Here is a 17169-nt window from a genome sequence, read left to right on the forward strand (position 1 = left end):
TCTCCCAGTCTCTGCCAGTCTTTATCTGAAGAAAGAGATAAAATAATTAAAAGTTGGTCTGTGGTGGTCCGGGAAGTGGTGCAGTGGATAAAGCACTGGATTCACGAGCATGAGATCCTGAGTTCAGTCCACGTGGCACACGTACCAGAGTGACGTCTGGTTCTGTATGTTTCTCATTAATAAATGAATAAATTTAAAAAAGGGGGGGTCGGGCAGTGGTGCAGTGGGTTAAGCGCATGTGGCACAAAGCGCAAGGACTGGCGTAAGGATCCCGGTTCAAGCCCCCAGCTCCCCACCTGCAGGGGAGTCGCTTCACAGGCGGTGAAGCAGGCCTGCAGGTGTCTATCTTTCTCTCCCCGTCTTCCCCTCCTCTCTCCATTTCTCTCTGTCCTATCCAACAATGAACATCAACAATGGTAATAATAATAGCCACAATAAGGCTACAACAACAAGGGCAACAAAAGGGAAAAAAAAAATGGCCTCAGGAGCAGTGGATTCATGGTGCAGGCACCGAGCCCAGCAATAACCCTGGAGGAAAAAAAAAAAAGAGGTGGCCTGGGAGTAATGAATCACACATGTCCAAAGCCTAGACTCTGGAAGAAAAAGCGAGAACTCGGAGGTCCACAGAGGGCCACTGACAGGCCTAGCGTCACACAGCAGGGCAGCTGGTGGCCTGCGTTCACGCCTCAGGGAGGCCACGGAGCAGAAGATGCCTTTGGGTGACTGCCACCTGGCCTGTGGGGTCTGTCTGCTGTCACCCAACACAAAGGCTGCTGCCAACCTTCAAGCCCTGGGACCCTGGAGACTGTTGGGTCCTGGCTGGCCACTGCCCACCTCTCCAGCACCCTTGGGCCCAGGCTGTGAGGAGCTGGGTGAGGCCCTGGGCCCCAGTGCTCACATCCAGGCAGCTCCCCAGGGTTGGCAGCCCCCTGCCACTGGTCTGAGGAACACTGGGTGCTGCCCAGGGGGAACAGCCTGGAGTCCTTCCTGGGGGAGCAGCCTAGAAAGACATCAAGGTCCAGGCACCTGCAGGTGCCGGAGAAGCTTCCCATGCCCTGCTCCTCCTGTATTCCTGATGTATTATTATTTGTTGACTATTGGCATAATTTTTGTTGATTTGCTGATGATTATTTGTTGATTTGGGACTTGCACAGCCGCAAACATTCATGGATCTCAAACCATACTCCCTGCTGCTTCCTGGCTAATTTGAGTGAAACTCAGAAGGTTCTGTGAGTGGGTCCAGAGTCTGGTGGATCAGTGCCACCCCCACCTGTTCTGGGAACAGAGAGATTAGCCACAAAGGGGTGGGGGGCTTGGCACACAGTACCCAGCGGGCATCGCGGCCCCCTGCTCCCGGGATTAGCATCTGCAGGGAGGCCCTGCAGGATAAGCCGTCTGGGATCAGATGCAGATAGGATGACATCAAGGGCTGCTGGTGGCAGCAGTAGGAGGGGTGGCTGCAGAGAGCAGGGTGGTGGGCAGTATACTCAGGAAGTGTGCTGGATGCCTGCAGGCAGAGGTGCTGGGGGCTGGGAGGTGGCACTTCTGGGGAGCTGGGACCTGGCCCTGAGCCTCCACTGGGGCACTGACTGGGGGCTGGAGGGAGGGCAAAGAACTGGCAGTGGACCCCCACCTCAGTAACATCCCTCCAGCCAGGGGATCCTCAAATCCTGTGGGGAGCATGCAGGAGGAACCCCATCTTGATCCCATTCTGCTACAGGCTACGCCAAGGTGAGCCCTCAACTCTGGGTGCCTCTTCATTCAAACACACTCTGCTACAGAATCGCAGAGAGCCCACAGCGCACCTTGCTCCTGGTACAGGGCATCAGCAGGGGTGGGGGCAGGGTGCAAGGGGACAGAGGCAGGCCCCCACCCTGGGTCTCTGTGCCTTGGGCAGAATGGGCCACTGCCTGGAGGCTTTTCAATCCCAGGCTCCTTGGTAGCAGCGTGTTCTGTAGGCTGAATGCTCAAAAGGTCCAGTGGCCAAAACCAGCATCTTGACTTCTGTTGAGGGCAGTCAGCAGATGGCTCTGGAACCAGGGACAGCAGCAAGGGGAATGCTCCCCAGGGTAACTTGGGGATGTGGTCAGGAAACCCCCATGACCCCCGACTTGTGGCCTGAGGATGTCACACAGCAGACCAGAGTCCCCCAATCGGCTCATCACCTGCCCCGGCACGTAGACAGCATCCCATTTGCGCCTCTGAGCTGGCTACTCCCTGCAGCCGTGTGGACTCTGGCTGGCCTTGGGCTCAGGTCAGATCTAGATCTGCTGTTTGTCACGTGTTGTCTCACTTCATTTGGTTCTCTTCTTCCTCCTCTCTGGCCTTCTTGAATTAAGACCCTTTTCCCTTTAAAAAAAAAAATTTCTGGGGAGTCGGGCTAAGCATACAGCGTTAAGTTAAGCGCACATGGCACAAAGCGAAAGGACCGGCCAAAGGATCCTGGTTCAAGCCCCCGGCTCCCCACCTGCAGGGGAGTCACTTCACAGGCGGTGAAGCAGGTCTGCAGGTGTCTATCTTTCTCTCCCCCTCTCTGTCTTTCCCTCCTCTCTCCATTTCTCTCTGTCCTACCCAACAGCGACGACAACCACAATAATAACTACAACAACAATAAAAGCAAGGGCAACAAAAAGGAAATAAAGCTTGAGAGTCCAACGCTTCAGCTACCGCGCCACTCGCCAGGCCTCTGTGGCAATGCTTTCAAGAGTGCCAGGCTTCCTACTGGACTGCCATTTCTGCCTCTCTGTACATACTGTTTCCTCAGCAGTTACTCTGGGGAGTAAAATGTGGGGGTTTGTTTTTGTTTTTTGCCTCCGGGGTTATTGCTGGGGCTCAGTACCTGCACTACAAATCCACTGCTCCTGGAGGCCACTGCTCCCATTTTGTTGCCCTTATTGTTTATCACTGTTGTTATTGTTGTCGTCGTTGGATAGGACAGAGAGAAATCGAGAGAGGAGGGGATGACAGGGAGAGAAAGACACCTGAAGACCTGCTTCACCACTTGTGAAGTGCCCCCCGCCAATGCAGGTGGAGAGCCAGGGGCTCGAACCAGGATTCTTACACTGGTCCTTGTGCTTCACACCATGTGTGCTTAACCTGCTGCACTATTGCCCGGCCCCCAAAATCTGTATTTTAACATTTCAACCTGCTCAGAATTGGCACAGGACCAAGCCCAGGGCATAACACATGCAAAGCGTGTGCTGTGCAACTGAGCCCCAGCCCTGGCCGAGAATGGTCCTCACTTACTGAGGGAGGGAAGGGGAGGGGAAGCAGAGCATCACTCCAGTACAGGGGTGCAAAGGCCTGAACTCAGGGCCCATGCTCGCAAGTTCTGTGCTCTTCCACCATCCACCTCCCAGGCCCATAGTCTTTTAATAACAATTTGTACTAACAGTTTAATAATAGTAAGCTGGTTTAAAAAAATAAAATTTCAGGGGTAGAGTTTCCTACGCACATCAGGCTGTCTTAAAAAAAAAAATTTACTGATGAGAGGATCACTAGCCTGTGTGGGTGGTGCCAGGGATCAAGTTTGTGAATGCCAGGCCTGCTATTCACTGCTGTGCCCCCCACCCTGCCAGCACCAGCAACAATTCCTTTTAAAGAAATTAAGAGAGGGGCCAGGTGGCGGCACACCTGGTTAAGTGTTCATGTTACAGTGCACAAGGGCGAAGGTTCAAGCCCCTGGTCTCCACCTGCAGGGGGAAAGCTTCACGAGTAGTGAAGTAATGCTGCAGGTGTCTTCCTATCTCTCTCCCTATCTTCCCCCCTCCCCTCTCAATTTCTGTCTCTAGCTAGTAAATAAATAAAATATTTTTTAAAAAAATTAAGAGAAGATGGGCTAAGCGCACAGCATGAGGCCACCTTTCCTGGCCTGCTTCTCTGCCTGGAGCACTGTCGGGTTTCACCAGGAGAGGGCGCTGGAAGGCAGGGCTGCTCTTGGGCTTCCTGGGTGCTGCTGTCGTGGGAAGTATGCCTGCCCAGGTTTCCCAGCCAACATCAAGGAGACAGCCTGCAGCATGGGCTCGGTGGGGAGCAGGGAACTAAAGTCACCCCATGTGGCTGTCCGGAAGGGTGGAGGGAGATCTGCTGACATGGTCAGCATGGAGCCAAGCCCTCTGGCCACCACCAGAGGCCACCTGGTTCACAGCAGTCACCAAGCACGTCCAGTTCCCGCTGCTGAAGGGGACCGCAAGCACAAGAGCGGGTCTCATGCAACTGGGGACCTTGAGGTCAGAGCCATGTCCCCTCTCAGCTGACCCCTAGTCAGCTCTTCACTGGCCCTGTGGAGCTCTTGCTTGAGCGATACCAGTACTGGAGAAAATTCACCTCATGAGACTGCACCTGAGCCTTCTACAGCCAGCGCTGGGCAGGCAGAACTCTCCCGCTTGAGACGGAATGCAGATCTCACGGAGCCAAGAGCCACCAAGTCAAAGGCCCTGGGGTGCAGCTCTGGGGGCTCAGGCCTTCAGAAACCCCATGGTCCAAAGCCAAAGGGAAAGGAAACCCCCACTTTGTATTATGGTGCTGAGCTGAGGAAAGTTGGTTTCGGGTTTTAGTACATCAATGGCTTGAAAACTTTTATTTAACTTCAGCAAATATTGGAAATAGAAAAATGAATTCTGCAGAATTTCACAAATAAAATGTCCAATTCCCACTAGCAATTGTTATCACCCAATGGCTAAGCAGTTATAATGCTACCCACAGTCACCACAGCGCATGTGCTGAAGTAGAAAACAAGCACAAGAAGACATTCAAATAGCGCTTACACAGCAGTATTACAACATGTTTTCTTTGAAATTCCAACGCAGATGTTTTTATCACTTCAAAAGATAAACAGCATCTCCATTATATTTGCAAACTTAACCTTAAACATCTTTTAAAATCTGGGAAAAGTTTTAAGCAGTCTAAAAAAGCACTTAGCAAAGTTCTAAAGTCTACGTCATGGAATCCGAGCCCCTCCAGCAGGCCCTGTTGGCGTCGGGAGAAGGTAGCTGTAAACACGCACCATCATACCTCATGCATAGACCATACTGACCTTCCTTCTTCGGAGTTGGGACGTTACTACAATTGTGCTTTTCTGGAGTTGGGAGAAGCTGCAGAGGTCCGGGGAGAGGCAGGAAGAGGATCTGTCGTCAAGCATTGCACAAGGTCACTAGATTTCAATCAGCTCACTACCTTGAGTCAACTGGAGACCGAGTTTCACTCGAGACGAAAAGCTTGAACCTTGGGCCACTGGATTCAGAAACAAGCTAGACAAGAGAGAAAACGAGGCTCTCCAGTGAGCCAGCTCCTCTCTCCTCCGCTGACGCGCACGGGGATCCAGTTAGTGTAATGCACTGTTTGGCTTATTTTTGGTACACAATTATACCAATAGTACATAGGATATTTTAGAGAAACAAAAACAGGGCATAGTTGAAATTTAAAGTGACAATAAGCACACTTAAGAGTGGGGTGATATTGGAGAAAACCTTATAGACACATAAAACTGCTCACCTTGTAGGGCAAGCTCTTCAAACTCAACCTCTTTTCCCCATTTTTACTTTTGGATTAGAGGCTCGCCACTAAAGGGTTTTGGAGGTCCAAATCTATCAGAAACCATTGCTGAGGAAGGGAGGGAGGCAGGCAGGCACAGGGTCCGGCCGGCCAAGCAATGGGTGAGCTACACTCACCTGGCTCCCGCTGAACCAGCACCACCCAGCTCCCGCGAGTCTAGTCAGCACAGCGGAGGCCTGGTGACATCCCGGCTGGGGGCTATGTTACAGGATCGGTCACTGTTTCAGACCAGTCAACACAATCAATATTCAAGTAACAAGGTGTTTTAAATGGATAAGTAAAAAAAAAAAAATTTTTTTAACCTAACACTTTACACAGCTACATAAAATTAAATAAAACAAACTTTTAATGCATATGCAAATACAATTTTTTTCTTTTAGGATTTCTAAACTAAAAGTTAAACTATCGTTTGCTTCAATGGGTACTCTATTTTGCACAATAACTTATACTCAGGAGCAATTTCCCACAAAAAAAAAATATATATATAATTATGACATTCACATTGATAATTCTTAAGAAGACAAAGCTGAAGTGAACATTGCATCCAAAGCAGTTGCCATCGTGAATCCTCCCCCATTCAAATACAATCTGCTGATGCAGCCAAGTCTTGATATGTTAACACAGGCCTTCAGGTAAGACCAAGTCACTCCCCTTTTAAAGCAGAGTGACATCTTGCATTTATAACATTGTTGCAAAGACAGTGTAATGAAACGGGCTAATAAAACACAGTGCTTTCTTATGTGTGAAGCTGCATCCAAGGCAGCCAGGCCGAGACAGCCCCTTCCTTCCTCTGGCCAGATTGCAGCTGCAGGCCCCTCTCCCTCAAGGACTAAGCAGAAGCCTGGCATCTGAGACCACAAGTCCACTCGCACTCAGTGCCAGGAGCCAAGCCAGAGGACCACGCAGGACAGGTGGGTCTTGTGCTGTGGTGCGCCTGGCACACTACTGAAAAACCGGCATCAAACTTTCAGGTGTGCCCAGAGGGGAGCTATTCTGAGGGGGAAGTAGCCTGGTGGGCAGGAAGAAAGGCCTTCCTGGGGTGGCAGGCTGCTTGCTAAGAGGAAGTAGCTTTTGAGAGTGCAAGGACATCCCAGCTCATGCCCAGTGTCTCCTGGAAACCACAGGTGAAGCTCAAGCTGACTCCTCCCCATGTCTTCCCTGCATGTTCAATGGCACAGCAGGCCTAGGAGTGAAGCAAAAGGCAAGCCCTAAGTGGTTACTAGTGTTACTACGCAAGCTCTGCTCAGGGAGGAGCGGGAGCTGTGATCACCTTCTGACCTCTTCACATGCACTTATCTGAGCAGACACCTAGCTCAGGGGCAGGAAAGTCAAAGTAGGGAAGCTCACTTCACTACCCTTGTGAATGACCTTTCTCCAGAATACTTAAGGAAAAAAAGTCTAAGAATAGTCTGGTTACCAGCTGACCCTCTTCCTCTTCCTGAGAGAAAAACCAGCTGATTAGAGAGAGAAAGAGAGAGGGAAAAAAAATTAAAAAATAAAGCAGCAAGGTGCTTGGAGATCAAATCACATCAAAATTTTAATTGCATATTTTAAGTCCTTAAGAATTCTGCTTATGCCTTAAAGCATCTGTTTTATTATAACGTTTTTGGTATTGAAAACAGGAAAAATATTTCAATGGTGGAGGTGGGGTGGAACAGGGGGATACAGAAAAGGCTACTTTCTTTACTTTCTTGGATTTAGTGCAGGCTGAAGTGATCATGGGGTATGACAGATGATGTCAGCACGCACACCCTCCACTTGACAGTAGACCCATGGTCTGCCAGGAGAATTGATTCTGGAAGTTTCACAATATTTTTTTAGACATTTTCACTTGTTCCTAGTCCAACTGAAAAGTATTACACACCACTTCGTAGATTGCTTCCTCTCATCTTGGTCTCATTCTCTGTCCTGTACTGGAGAAAGGATGCTGGGATGGGGGTCACATGAGGGCCTCAAGGGGTGTGGAGTGACATGTCCAAGGCCAGGCATACCGAAAAGATGGGGACAGCATGTCGCTCTTACAAAACAAAACCACTGCCAGCTACTCCCAACACTCTTATAGAGCTAAAGAGCTAACCTGATGCTGAAAATCCACCGTCAGAATCCGCAGCCAGCTCCTGACCTCAGTGATGGCATCTTTGGCAAGCAATAAACTTTAAAGAAACAAGACACTGGAACAGAAACAGGATTGATAACATGGTTGCCAAAAGGAGAAGGCACCAATTCCAAATGTACAAGCACCAGGTACAGTGGTATGGACCGAATCTCTTGGAGGTGGGTGGCGGGGAGTCAGGAAAGGCCAGGGTGGCACCCTCCTGGGACCCAATGCTGAGAGCTAAAGGCAGAGAGTACTGGTGTCGAGGTCCACGCTCCCTTAAGCTGCAGAGTCTGAGGACAGTTGTTGCGAATGGACCTCCTACCACACACGAAGGGGGAAGGAGTGGCTTCAGCCAACGAAATTCTGAAATCATAATCAGGCCCTATGTGTAGGGAAACGGGCAGGAGTCACGCTAGGAGGTTTGGCACAATAAAGGTTATCGATGCAGTCTGCCAATGTCCTGGGGTTTCCAAAGAAGCATGATATCATTTAGGTGGATGCCTCAGAAAAAGAACAGAGAAACTTTCTAGAAGGCCAACAGGGTCACAGTTAATCTGAAAATTACATTATGTACAAAGTCAGAACTGCGGGCCGTGCGGGACCAGGGGCGGGCCGCCAGGGTCGACCACCTGCTCCAAAGCTGCTGGCTGAGCAGAGCTGCTGCTGGGGCTCCAGCAAGGCAGGGTCCCCAGAGTCCAAGGGGGCGTGCAGGCTGTGAGACCCCTCAGCACGCAGGCAGAGGGAGGGGTGCGATGGAGCTCTCTGGGAAGTGGCGCCAACACGGAGAAACGAGCAAAGGATTAAGGCAGATGTAGCAAGGAGGAAATGGATGCCTTTTTTGGTAATAGCTGCTTGTCCACAGAGATGTGATGCAGATGGCTAGGTGACGTCCTGGAATACCTGATATCCTGTTATAAAGTTGTCCACACCAAGTGCTCCAAGCTCCCAGTGTCTCAAGAGGCAGAGGCATATCTGACATCGAGAACAGAAGCTGTCTGAGAAAAAAAGAACAAGAATCTAACATTAGAGACGCAGACACACCAGCAGTTCTGGGCCTAAGTGTGCATATGCGGCACACGTGCAGGCCCAGCCTTGCCCCGATGTGTGGGCTGAAGCCAGACAGGCAGGAAGCACGGCGGTGGTGTGTGAACAGCAACACCAGGCCCAGGGTGTGGGCTGGCTGGCAAGCCCCTCCACGCAGGCTGGACAGCCAATGCTCTCTGAGTGGGGAGAGCACAGAACTAACCAGGCCCCTGTGTGGTCTAGGGAAGTCTCTCACGAGCAAGGGACTTTCTGCACAAAAGCTGGGCTGATCCTCAGGCAGGTCAGTGAGCGAGTCAGAGTGTCAAGGGGTTGACAAGTCACTGCTCCCTGTGGCCAGCCTTGTCTCTGGCCAGAGTGGTTGAGGAAAGGCAGTAATCCTATCACCCAAGGAGGAGGGAGCAGGTGGGTCGAGGGAGCAGGTGGGTCTCTGAAGCAGGTGGGTCTCCTGTCAAAAGCCAGGTGCCTGCACCGCCACCACCCTGTAAGCACCAGGCAGCTGTGGGGCCCATGACCAGCCCAGAAGGGGGGCTGATATCAGGCTTAGCTTCCTCCTAGGGAGAGGACAGCAATACCACCCCACAGCTCTGGTGACATTCCTCAAGGTCTCCTGGCTTGCCATCTCTGAAAACAGACCTGTGTGTTTAAGGACATGCTGCTTGTGGGATGGTCTGTAGACAGAACTCAGAAATTTCTGAGTCCAGGTGTTAAACAATGAGCAACACACACGGTGTGTAAAGAACCACAGGAGCCAGTGACACAGGGTGGCATGTGCACGTCAAGTCATGTCACTGACAGATGAAACGGAAACACTTCTGCAGCTGAATGAGGCCACCAGTGAGGAAGCTGTGGGGAGTGGGGTGGGAGGTGACCCTGCTGCAGGCTTACCTCATCTTCCTCCTCGGGCACCTTGATGGACGGTTCTGGGGACCTGACAGGCTTCTGGCCACTGGGGCCATTGGTTTCGGCTCTCCCGTGCTCCGCCTCCCACTCTTGTAAAACTTCATCTATGTTGAAGCGGCGGCGGTAATTCACAAAAAAGTTTTTCACTTGTACCACTGATTTGTTCCCAATCACATCCGAGATTGCCTGAAAATCTCGGCCATATTTCCTGATGGCTGAGGATGTAAGTGAGCAGATGTTTCAATACAAGAGAAAAATATACTTTCAAAGCACAATAGGGACTTGCTCCTCATGCAGATAAGCAGACTGCACAGGCCTTCGGTAGCAGGCACCGCCCCCACGTGCTACACTGGGGAAAGCCTACGTGGTCAATCTAGGTGCACTGGCCTGCAGATGACTGACCAAACCTCAGAATGACCCTGCCGTCCAGACAGTTCTGCTTCCCACACAGTGCACACTGGCAGGTAGCCTGGCAGTGACTCAATCCTGTGGACATGCTGGGTCTTTTCAGCCTCAGGACTAAAGCACTGCCCCGATGAAAGTCCTAATCCTCAACCTGCCTCTGTGGGGACTGGGCATTTCCCAGCTATGCAGAATCCTACAAGTAGCTGCTAAAATAAAATACACCTTTAGGAAACATGGCTTCCAGGTTTTGGTTTTCTTTTTAATTGATAAAAGGCAGACAGAAATCTATATGGAAGGGGGAGGGGGGAGGAAGGGAGGGACGCCTTTCTGCTTTATCTCTTGTTTAGCTTTCCCCATGGGTGGGGATCGGGGACCGGGGGCTTGAACTGGGGTTCTGAGCACTGTTAACATCTGCTCTACCAGGAGTGCCACCACCTGGCTCCTTCCAGGTCAATTTTTACATCCTGTGAGACATGAGGAAGGAGAAAAAGTAAATGTCAAAGAACACAGGACTCTGGCTAACCTGCTATCCAGCAGAAGAGTATGTCTTCCCAAGAACCTGCCTCCCCATGCTGGGGCAGTACAGAGCACACCCGCTCCCGAGAAGCTCCCACAGCCCCCAGTGCTATGTAAGGAGAATTCCCCAGTACCTTGCACAGCCAGGAGCTGCTCTTCCGTGGTCCAACGTGCATTGCACTTCTGGATGACCTAGACAGCCAAGACTGGTCAATTAATTACCGCACTACATTTACAGATGTGCTGGCCTTCAGAGAGCAAAGGCAGCTTTTCTCCAGATCAGAACTTCCACATCAATCAGGTCTACACAACTGTGCGGCAAGCCTTCTTTCAAACACATGCATTAACCTCTTAGACACATGATGTCTGGACATGACTTCTGAGCTGACAAGATGTGGACTCACCTCTGGAAGTCGATAGGGCTCTATTCCACCATCAAGTTTTTCTTTGAGAGCACTGTTTGTCTGCTTAATATTCTGAATCTAGGAGAAAAGTTTCATTAAAACAAAATTTAATGTTTTTTTTTTAATGACTGCGTTGATTCGACACACGTAATCTTTCACTGCCCTTGCCTAGTCAAAGGAAGGACAGCAAATCAGGAGCCACCCAATAAGCAAGGAGGCCAGGCTCACGCCATCCACCTGCAGGGACTCCTGACCAAGCCAGAGGGAAGGTCGCTCTCCTCCCACTCACCTCCTCACAGGGGCTATCTGTGCCAAGCACCAGGAAACTGTGAGCATTTTTCCCTTCTGAATAATCAATGTGAGCAAGTAAAAAAGAAAAGGATAAGCTCACTTTCCAAGTGAATGGCAAAGGTTCTCAAGAACAGAAAGGTGCTCCTGAAAGCAGAAACCTTCTAAGGCAACTGCAGCAGCCAGTGACCCTGAGGTGGGGGAGGTGATCCTCCCCAGGCCTATAGATTTTTTTTTCTCTCTCTCCCTATCTCTCCTGTCACCAGAGTAACTATTGGGGTTCAATGCCTGCACAATGATTCTACCATTTCTGGTAACTATTTTCCCCGTTCTTCCCTTTTCCTGATAAGAGACAGAAAAAAATAGAGAGGAAGAAAGAAGTGAAGGGAAGGACAGATACTTACAGCAGCCCTCCCCCACAGCGGGCCAGTGGCTTGAACCCAGGTCCTCGAGCATAATATGTGCACTCTATCAGGTGCTCTACCACTGGGCCCCCATGCTAACAGTTTTCAAAAGTTCATCTCTTACAGCCTGCAAGGTGGTGCAGTGAACGAAGTATCGGACTCTAGAGCATTCAGTCCTAAGTTCAACCCCTAACGCAGCATGTGCCACTGCTCTCTCTCCTCTCCTACTAATGCTACAAAAACAAAAAATCAAATTAAAAAGCTCATCTCAGGGACTTAACATTCATTTCACAGAATTCCAGATTCACAATTGTGCCCCCTTAGTGCATTCTTAGAAAGGTCTAAAATGGGGTGGGGGGCAGGGAAACTCCCCACACTGTGGGTCCAGCAGCCAAAAGAAAAAATCAGTCCTGAGCCTCGTTCTGCTGCATCTGTGAGGGTCCAGCATCCACCAGAAATACAGGCCGCTCCAGACTTCTCTGCACCACGTCACATCACACACAATCTACTGTACATTGTCTGACTTATTGTGACTTAGTTTAGTTTTTAACAGCAGCATAACTGTAGTGAGGACCTTACACTTGTAAGTCCAGTGCTCCACTGCTGAGCCACCACCATCTAGGGACTAGTCTAATATATTTTGTTTCAGCTTTTTAAAAAAAATTTTAGTATCTATTTATTTTCCCTTTTGTTGCCCTTGTTGTTTTATTGTTGTTGTAGTTATTAATGTCATTGTTGCATGAGGTTGAAGCAATGCTTCAGTCACTCTGTAAAGATTGGAGGGTGGGGAGCAGGGGTTGATAGCAAAATGGTTCTGCAAAGAGGCTCTCATGCCTGAGGCTCCAAAGTCCCAGGTTCAATCCCCTGCACCACCATAAGCCAGAGCTAAGCAGTGCTCTGGTAGGGAGAAAAGAAAAAAAAAAAAAAAAACTAATAAAACAAAATAAAATATCTTAAAAAAAAAATTGGAAGGTGGGTATGGGTGTGTATGGGGAACTGAGGAAATAAAACAGTGGTTATGTAAAAGACTTCCAGGGCCAGGCAGGGGTGCACCTGGCTAAGCACTCACTTTACAGTGCGTGAGGTCTGGGGTTCAAGCTCCTGATCCCCACCTGCAGGAGGAAAGCTTCACAAGTGTTGAAGCAGGGCTGCAGGTGTCTCTCTGTCTCTCTCCCTATCTCCTCCTCCACTCTTAATTTCTGTGTCTCTATCCAATGACAAATAAATAAAAATATATAAAAAAAGAAAAGATTTCTATGTCTGAGGTTCCAGGTCCTCTGCCCTCTGTGTACCCTCATAAAATGAGAGAGAGAGAGAGACAGAAAGTGAAAGGAAGGGAGAAAGAAAGGGAGAGAGTGGTCTGGGAGGTCGTGCAGTAGATAAAGATTGGACTTTCAAGCATGAGCACTTGAATTTGATCCCTTGTAGTGCATATACCAGAGTGATGTTTTCTTTCCTCCTATCCTCATAAATAAATAAGCAAACTAACAAGAAACAAAGGAAGGAAGGAAGGAAGGAAGGAAGGAAGGAAGGAAATATGCACTCTATCACTAAGCCCTGTGTCTGGCCTCAGTTACCCCCTCCCATGCCCACAGAGTATAAGACAGAGACGGAGAGGTACACCGTGCCATCTCACCATTCGTGAAGACCTTTCTTCCCATGTGATGGATGTCCGCTTGGACCCAGGTATTCACACAGGGTTAGGTATGTGTTCTACTAACATTCTAGATTTTAATTAAACCAGAGTAAATGACCACACTGGCTAATCCTAAGATCCTGCCTTGGAGATCATTCAGTTACCAGCAACCCACAAACTAGTGCAAGGTACTGAGTTCTCCTCAGGCTGAAAACTAGGCCTAGACTTCTGACAGGGAATCAGGGTCTAGAAGACTACAAGACCCCAGAGAACTGCAGTTAAATGTGTCCCTCTACTCATTCCAGCCAGTTGTCCATCTAGCGCAAAACCAGGTCTGCGCTGCATTAAGAGTAACATGCTCTCCAAGGAGGCCAACCGATTTAGCTCTGGTATTTTCTCTGAATAAAGAAGCATAGAGAGTAAATAAAAGGCTACAAGACAAAACACCCACAATTTCTGAACTGAAGATGGCTCTCAGTTCTCATTAGCCTGCATCTCTACCCAGAATGCACTTTCCATGTTAGAAATAGTCAGTGTTGTGCAAAGCGCAAGGACCGGCATGAGGATCCCGGTTCAAGACCCCTGGCTCCCCATCTGCAGGGGAGTCGCTTCACAAGCGGCGAGGCAGGTCTGCAGGTGTCTGTCTTTCTCTCCCCATCTTCCCCTCCTCTCTTGATTTCTCTCTGTCCTATCCAACAACGATATCAATAACAACAATAACTACAATAAATCAACAAGGGCAACAAAAAAAGGGAATTAAATAAATAAATAGAAACACTCAGTGTTTATGAATCAGAGTAAGAGCAGGGGTTAGTTGCCAGCATCATGCCATTCAGAAACAAAGTCAGGGGAGTCAGGCGGTAGTGCAATAGGTTAAGTGCACGTGGTGCAAAGCGCAAGGACCAGCATAAGGATCCCCCGGCTCCCCACCTGCAGGGGAGTCAGTTCACAGGCAGTGAAGCAGGTCTGCAGCTGTCTATCTTTCTCTCCCTCTCTGTCTTCCCCATCTCTCTCCATTTCTCTCTGTTCTATCCAACAACGATGACATCAATAATAATAATGACTACAACAACAATAAAACAAGGGCAACAAAAGGGAATAAATATTTTTTAAAATAATAAAAAAACAAGAAAAAATCATTAAAAAAAAGAAAGAAAGAAACATAGTCAGATGGTCTGGGAGGTGGCACAGTGGATAAAGCACGGGGCTCTCAAGCATGAGGTCCTGAGTTCAATCCCCAGCATCACATGTACCAGAGTGATGTCTGGTCCTTTCTCTCTCCTATCTTTCTCAGGAATAAATAAATAAATTCTTTAAAGGAAGTAAGGAAGGAAGTCAGAATGGCCACAAGCTGAATCAGAAAGAGGAGACAAAGAATTTGCATTTAGAGGATAAACAGAAAAGGAGTCAGCACTGGCTAGTGCCATGCCTGGACCTTCCTTCCAGCTGAATAATCTTCCCATTTCCATGTTGTTGGGTGCTCAGTGATTCTCTAATGTCAGAATAGTCTGGTCTCTACTTGGAAGACCAAGGGCAACAGAAGCTGCTTGCTGGCTGATCTAAAAGCACCTAGTCCTCAGAGGGGCTCAGGCTCTGAATTGCTCCTGCACAGGACTAAGCTCCGCCCCTTCCTGTATGCAGCCTGCACACAGACTGAAGGGGACAAAATGGCTTCTGCAACTTCCCATGTGAGACAACAGGCAAGAAGGCAAGCAACAAATGAAGACAGGGAGGGCAGCCCCAGGCCCTGTTGTGCTGATGTACTAGTGCCAGCCACTACTGACACTGCTGTTCTTGCTACTGGGAAAAAAAAAAAATGAAGGCTTAACTGCTTAAGCTCTTGCCAGTCAGGCTTTTTGTTCTGTCCAGGTCACCTCTCTGCTGTGCTCGGCAGAAGTGGGGGTGGTGATCAGAACCCCCAAAGTGGCACTGTGGTATACGCTGAAACAGCAGCAGTGTGACTGGTCATACAACCGGCTAAAGTAAATTAGTGGCACAATGCAACAGCTATGACGGCAGGCTCCCTCAGACAGACAGTCACCCCGCTGCACAGAACCTGTTTTGAGTCTGGAAAGGCACTAAGACCAGCCCTGGAAGGCGCCCCCCTGAACAGTGGATGTCAAGCCTCTCTCCCCCAAATAAAAAGCCTGCTCTTGACCACAGCTCTGAGTGTCAAAGACTCTAAGACCCCACAATCTTTCTAACCATGCTAACTTCAGACAGTAAGCGTGTCTGCTTAGTGAGGAGGAAGAAAATGCATAGTCACACCCCTAGCCGCTTTCAGTGAGAATCTCCCAGTGGCCCTCACAGACCCTCCGGGACAGGCAGCAGAAGTTAATCTGCTCATTTGAACAGAAGCCCAGGAAGATTAAATGACTGTCCTGAGGTGGTGTGCAGCTGTGCCAGCAGCAAAACACAGGGGGCCAATTCTTTGATTCCAAGGGCACGTGGTCCTGGTGTGCGTGTCTACAGGAGCCGGAGCAGGCCACAGACCCCCTCTCCCTCTCTCTGGTTGGGGGAACAGTGGTGGTGCACTCAGCTGAGTGCTCTCATTACCTTGTGACAAGACTCAGGTTTAAGCCCCCGTCCCCACCTGCACTGAGGAAGTTTCACAATGGTGAAGAGCTGCAGGTGTTTCTTTTTCCCCTCACCCTCAATTTCTCTCTGTACTATCAAAAAAAAAAAAAAAAAAAAAAAGGTCAGGTGGCCTACTGCATTTTTCAAGAGACCCAGAACATGAGCACACAGTCTGTGGGGATGAGGCTCAAAGGGCAACGTTAGGCTCCATGTGGTTCTGCAGTTAAATGTGCTGTGCAAAATCAGGTTAAAACGATGGCCACTATTTCATGCCAAGGGCATGCAACTAGAAAAGCACTGCTTTACAGACCTGGGGTCCAGCCCCTGGCACATGGGATCACCTGCACTAGGGGAGGCTTCACAAACGGTGGAGCACGCTGTGGTGTCTCTCCTCTTGCTGACATTAGAAGGGGGAGGGGAAAGACACCCCCCCCCCCCAAGCAGAATCACACATGCCTGAAGAGTCCCAAGAGTCCCGGCAGGTAGGAAAAAAAAAAAATTAGATTCCTTGAGCCAGTGAAATAGCTCAACTGGGCAGATCACACAACTTGCTTCTCTGAAGCTGCATGTGTGAGAGCAGTGTTCTCAACTCATAAGAAATAGAATAAACCTTTAAATATGCTCTAAATTAAAATTAAAAAATACTTTGAAAGAGCACCCAATGGGTGGGGGCAGATAGCATAATGGTTATGCAAAGAGCCTGTCATGCCTGAGGCTTGGAAGTCCCAGGTTCAGCGCACAATCTACCATAAGCCAGAGCTAAGCAGCACTCTGGTAAAAATAAATAAAATAAAATAAGATAAAATAGGGAGTAAGGCAGTAGTGTAGCGGGTTAAGCGCACATGGCGCGAAGCACAAGGACCGGCTCAAGGATCCCAGTTCAAGCCTCCAGCTCCCCACCTGCAGGGGGGTCACTTCACAGGCAGTGAAGCAGGTCTGCAGGTGTCTGTCTTTCTCTCCCCCTCTGTCTTCCCCTCCTCTCTAGATTTCTCTCTGCCCTATCCAACAACGACATCAATTACAAGAACTACAATAATAAAATAACAAAAGGGAATAAATATTAAAATAAATAGTACCCAAGGGGCCAGGTGGTAGCACACTGGTTGAGTGCACATGCTACAATGTGCAAGGACCTGAGTTCAAGGCTCCAATCCCCACCTGCAGGGGGAAAGCTTTACAAGGGTGAAGCAGTGTTGCAGGTCTCCTTCTGTCTCTCTCCCAATCTATCTCCCCTACCCTCTCAATTTCTGACTGTTTCTATTCAATAAATAAAAATAATTAAAAAATTAAAAATAAGTAAATAAAGATAAAAAAAAAAGGTACTAAGTAGCCAGGATACTAAAA

At 49.1% G+C, this 17169-nt stretch overlaps 1 protein-coding gene across 5 annotated transcripts in view; it reads right to left on the bottom strand.

Moving 5' to 3' along the window:
• Positions 1 to 4564: 4564 nt before the first annotated feature.
• Positions 4565 to 17169, bottom strand: part of LOC103109346 (REST corepressor 1) — a 37813-nt gene continuing 25208 nt past the window's right edge. Inside the window, exons 7-12 of one of the 5 annotated variants that reach the window (XR_009547981.1) lie at positions 10921 to 10998; positions 10651 to 10708; positions 9581 to 9810; positions 7631 to 8646; positions 5670 to 5771; positions 4565 to 5249 (exon numbers count right to left, since the gene is read on the bottom strand). Coding sequence is in view for 1 of the 5 variants with exons in the window: in XM_060184129.1 (XP_060040112.1) it covers positions 8605 to 8646; positions 9581 to 9810; positions 10651 to 10708; positions 10921 to 10998 (408 nt within the window). In the remaining 4 variants the exon portion in view is untranslated. Of the gene's footprint in view, positions 8647 to 9580; positions 9811 to 10650; positions 10709 to 10920; positions 10999 to 17169 lie in introns of all 5 variants that reach the window. The other 4 variants (XR_009547980.1, XR_009547978.1, XR_009547979.1 and 1 more) reach the window with 4 other exon arrangements.

This window comes from Erinaceus europaeus, unplaced genomic scaffold (genome assembly GCF_950295315.1).
Source record: "Erinaceus europaeus unplaced genomic scaffold, mEriEur2.1 scaffold_855, whole genome shotgun sequence".
NCBI classification, from domain to species: Eukaryota; Metazoa; Chordata; class Mammalia; order Eulipotyphla; family Erinaceidae; genus Erinaceus; species Erinaceus europaeus.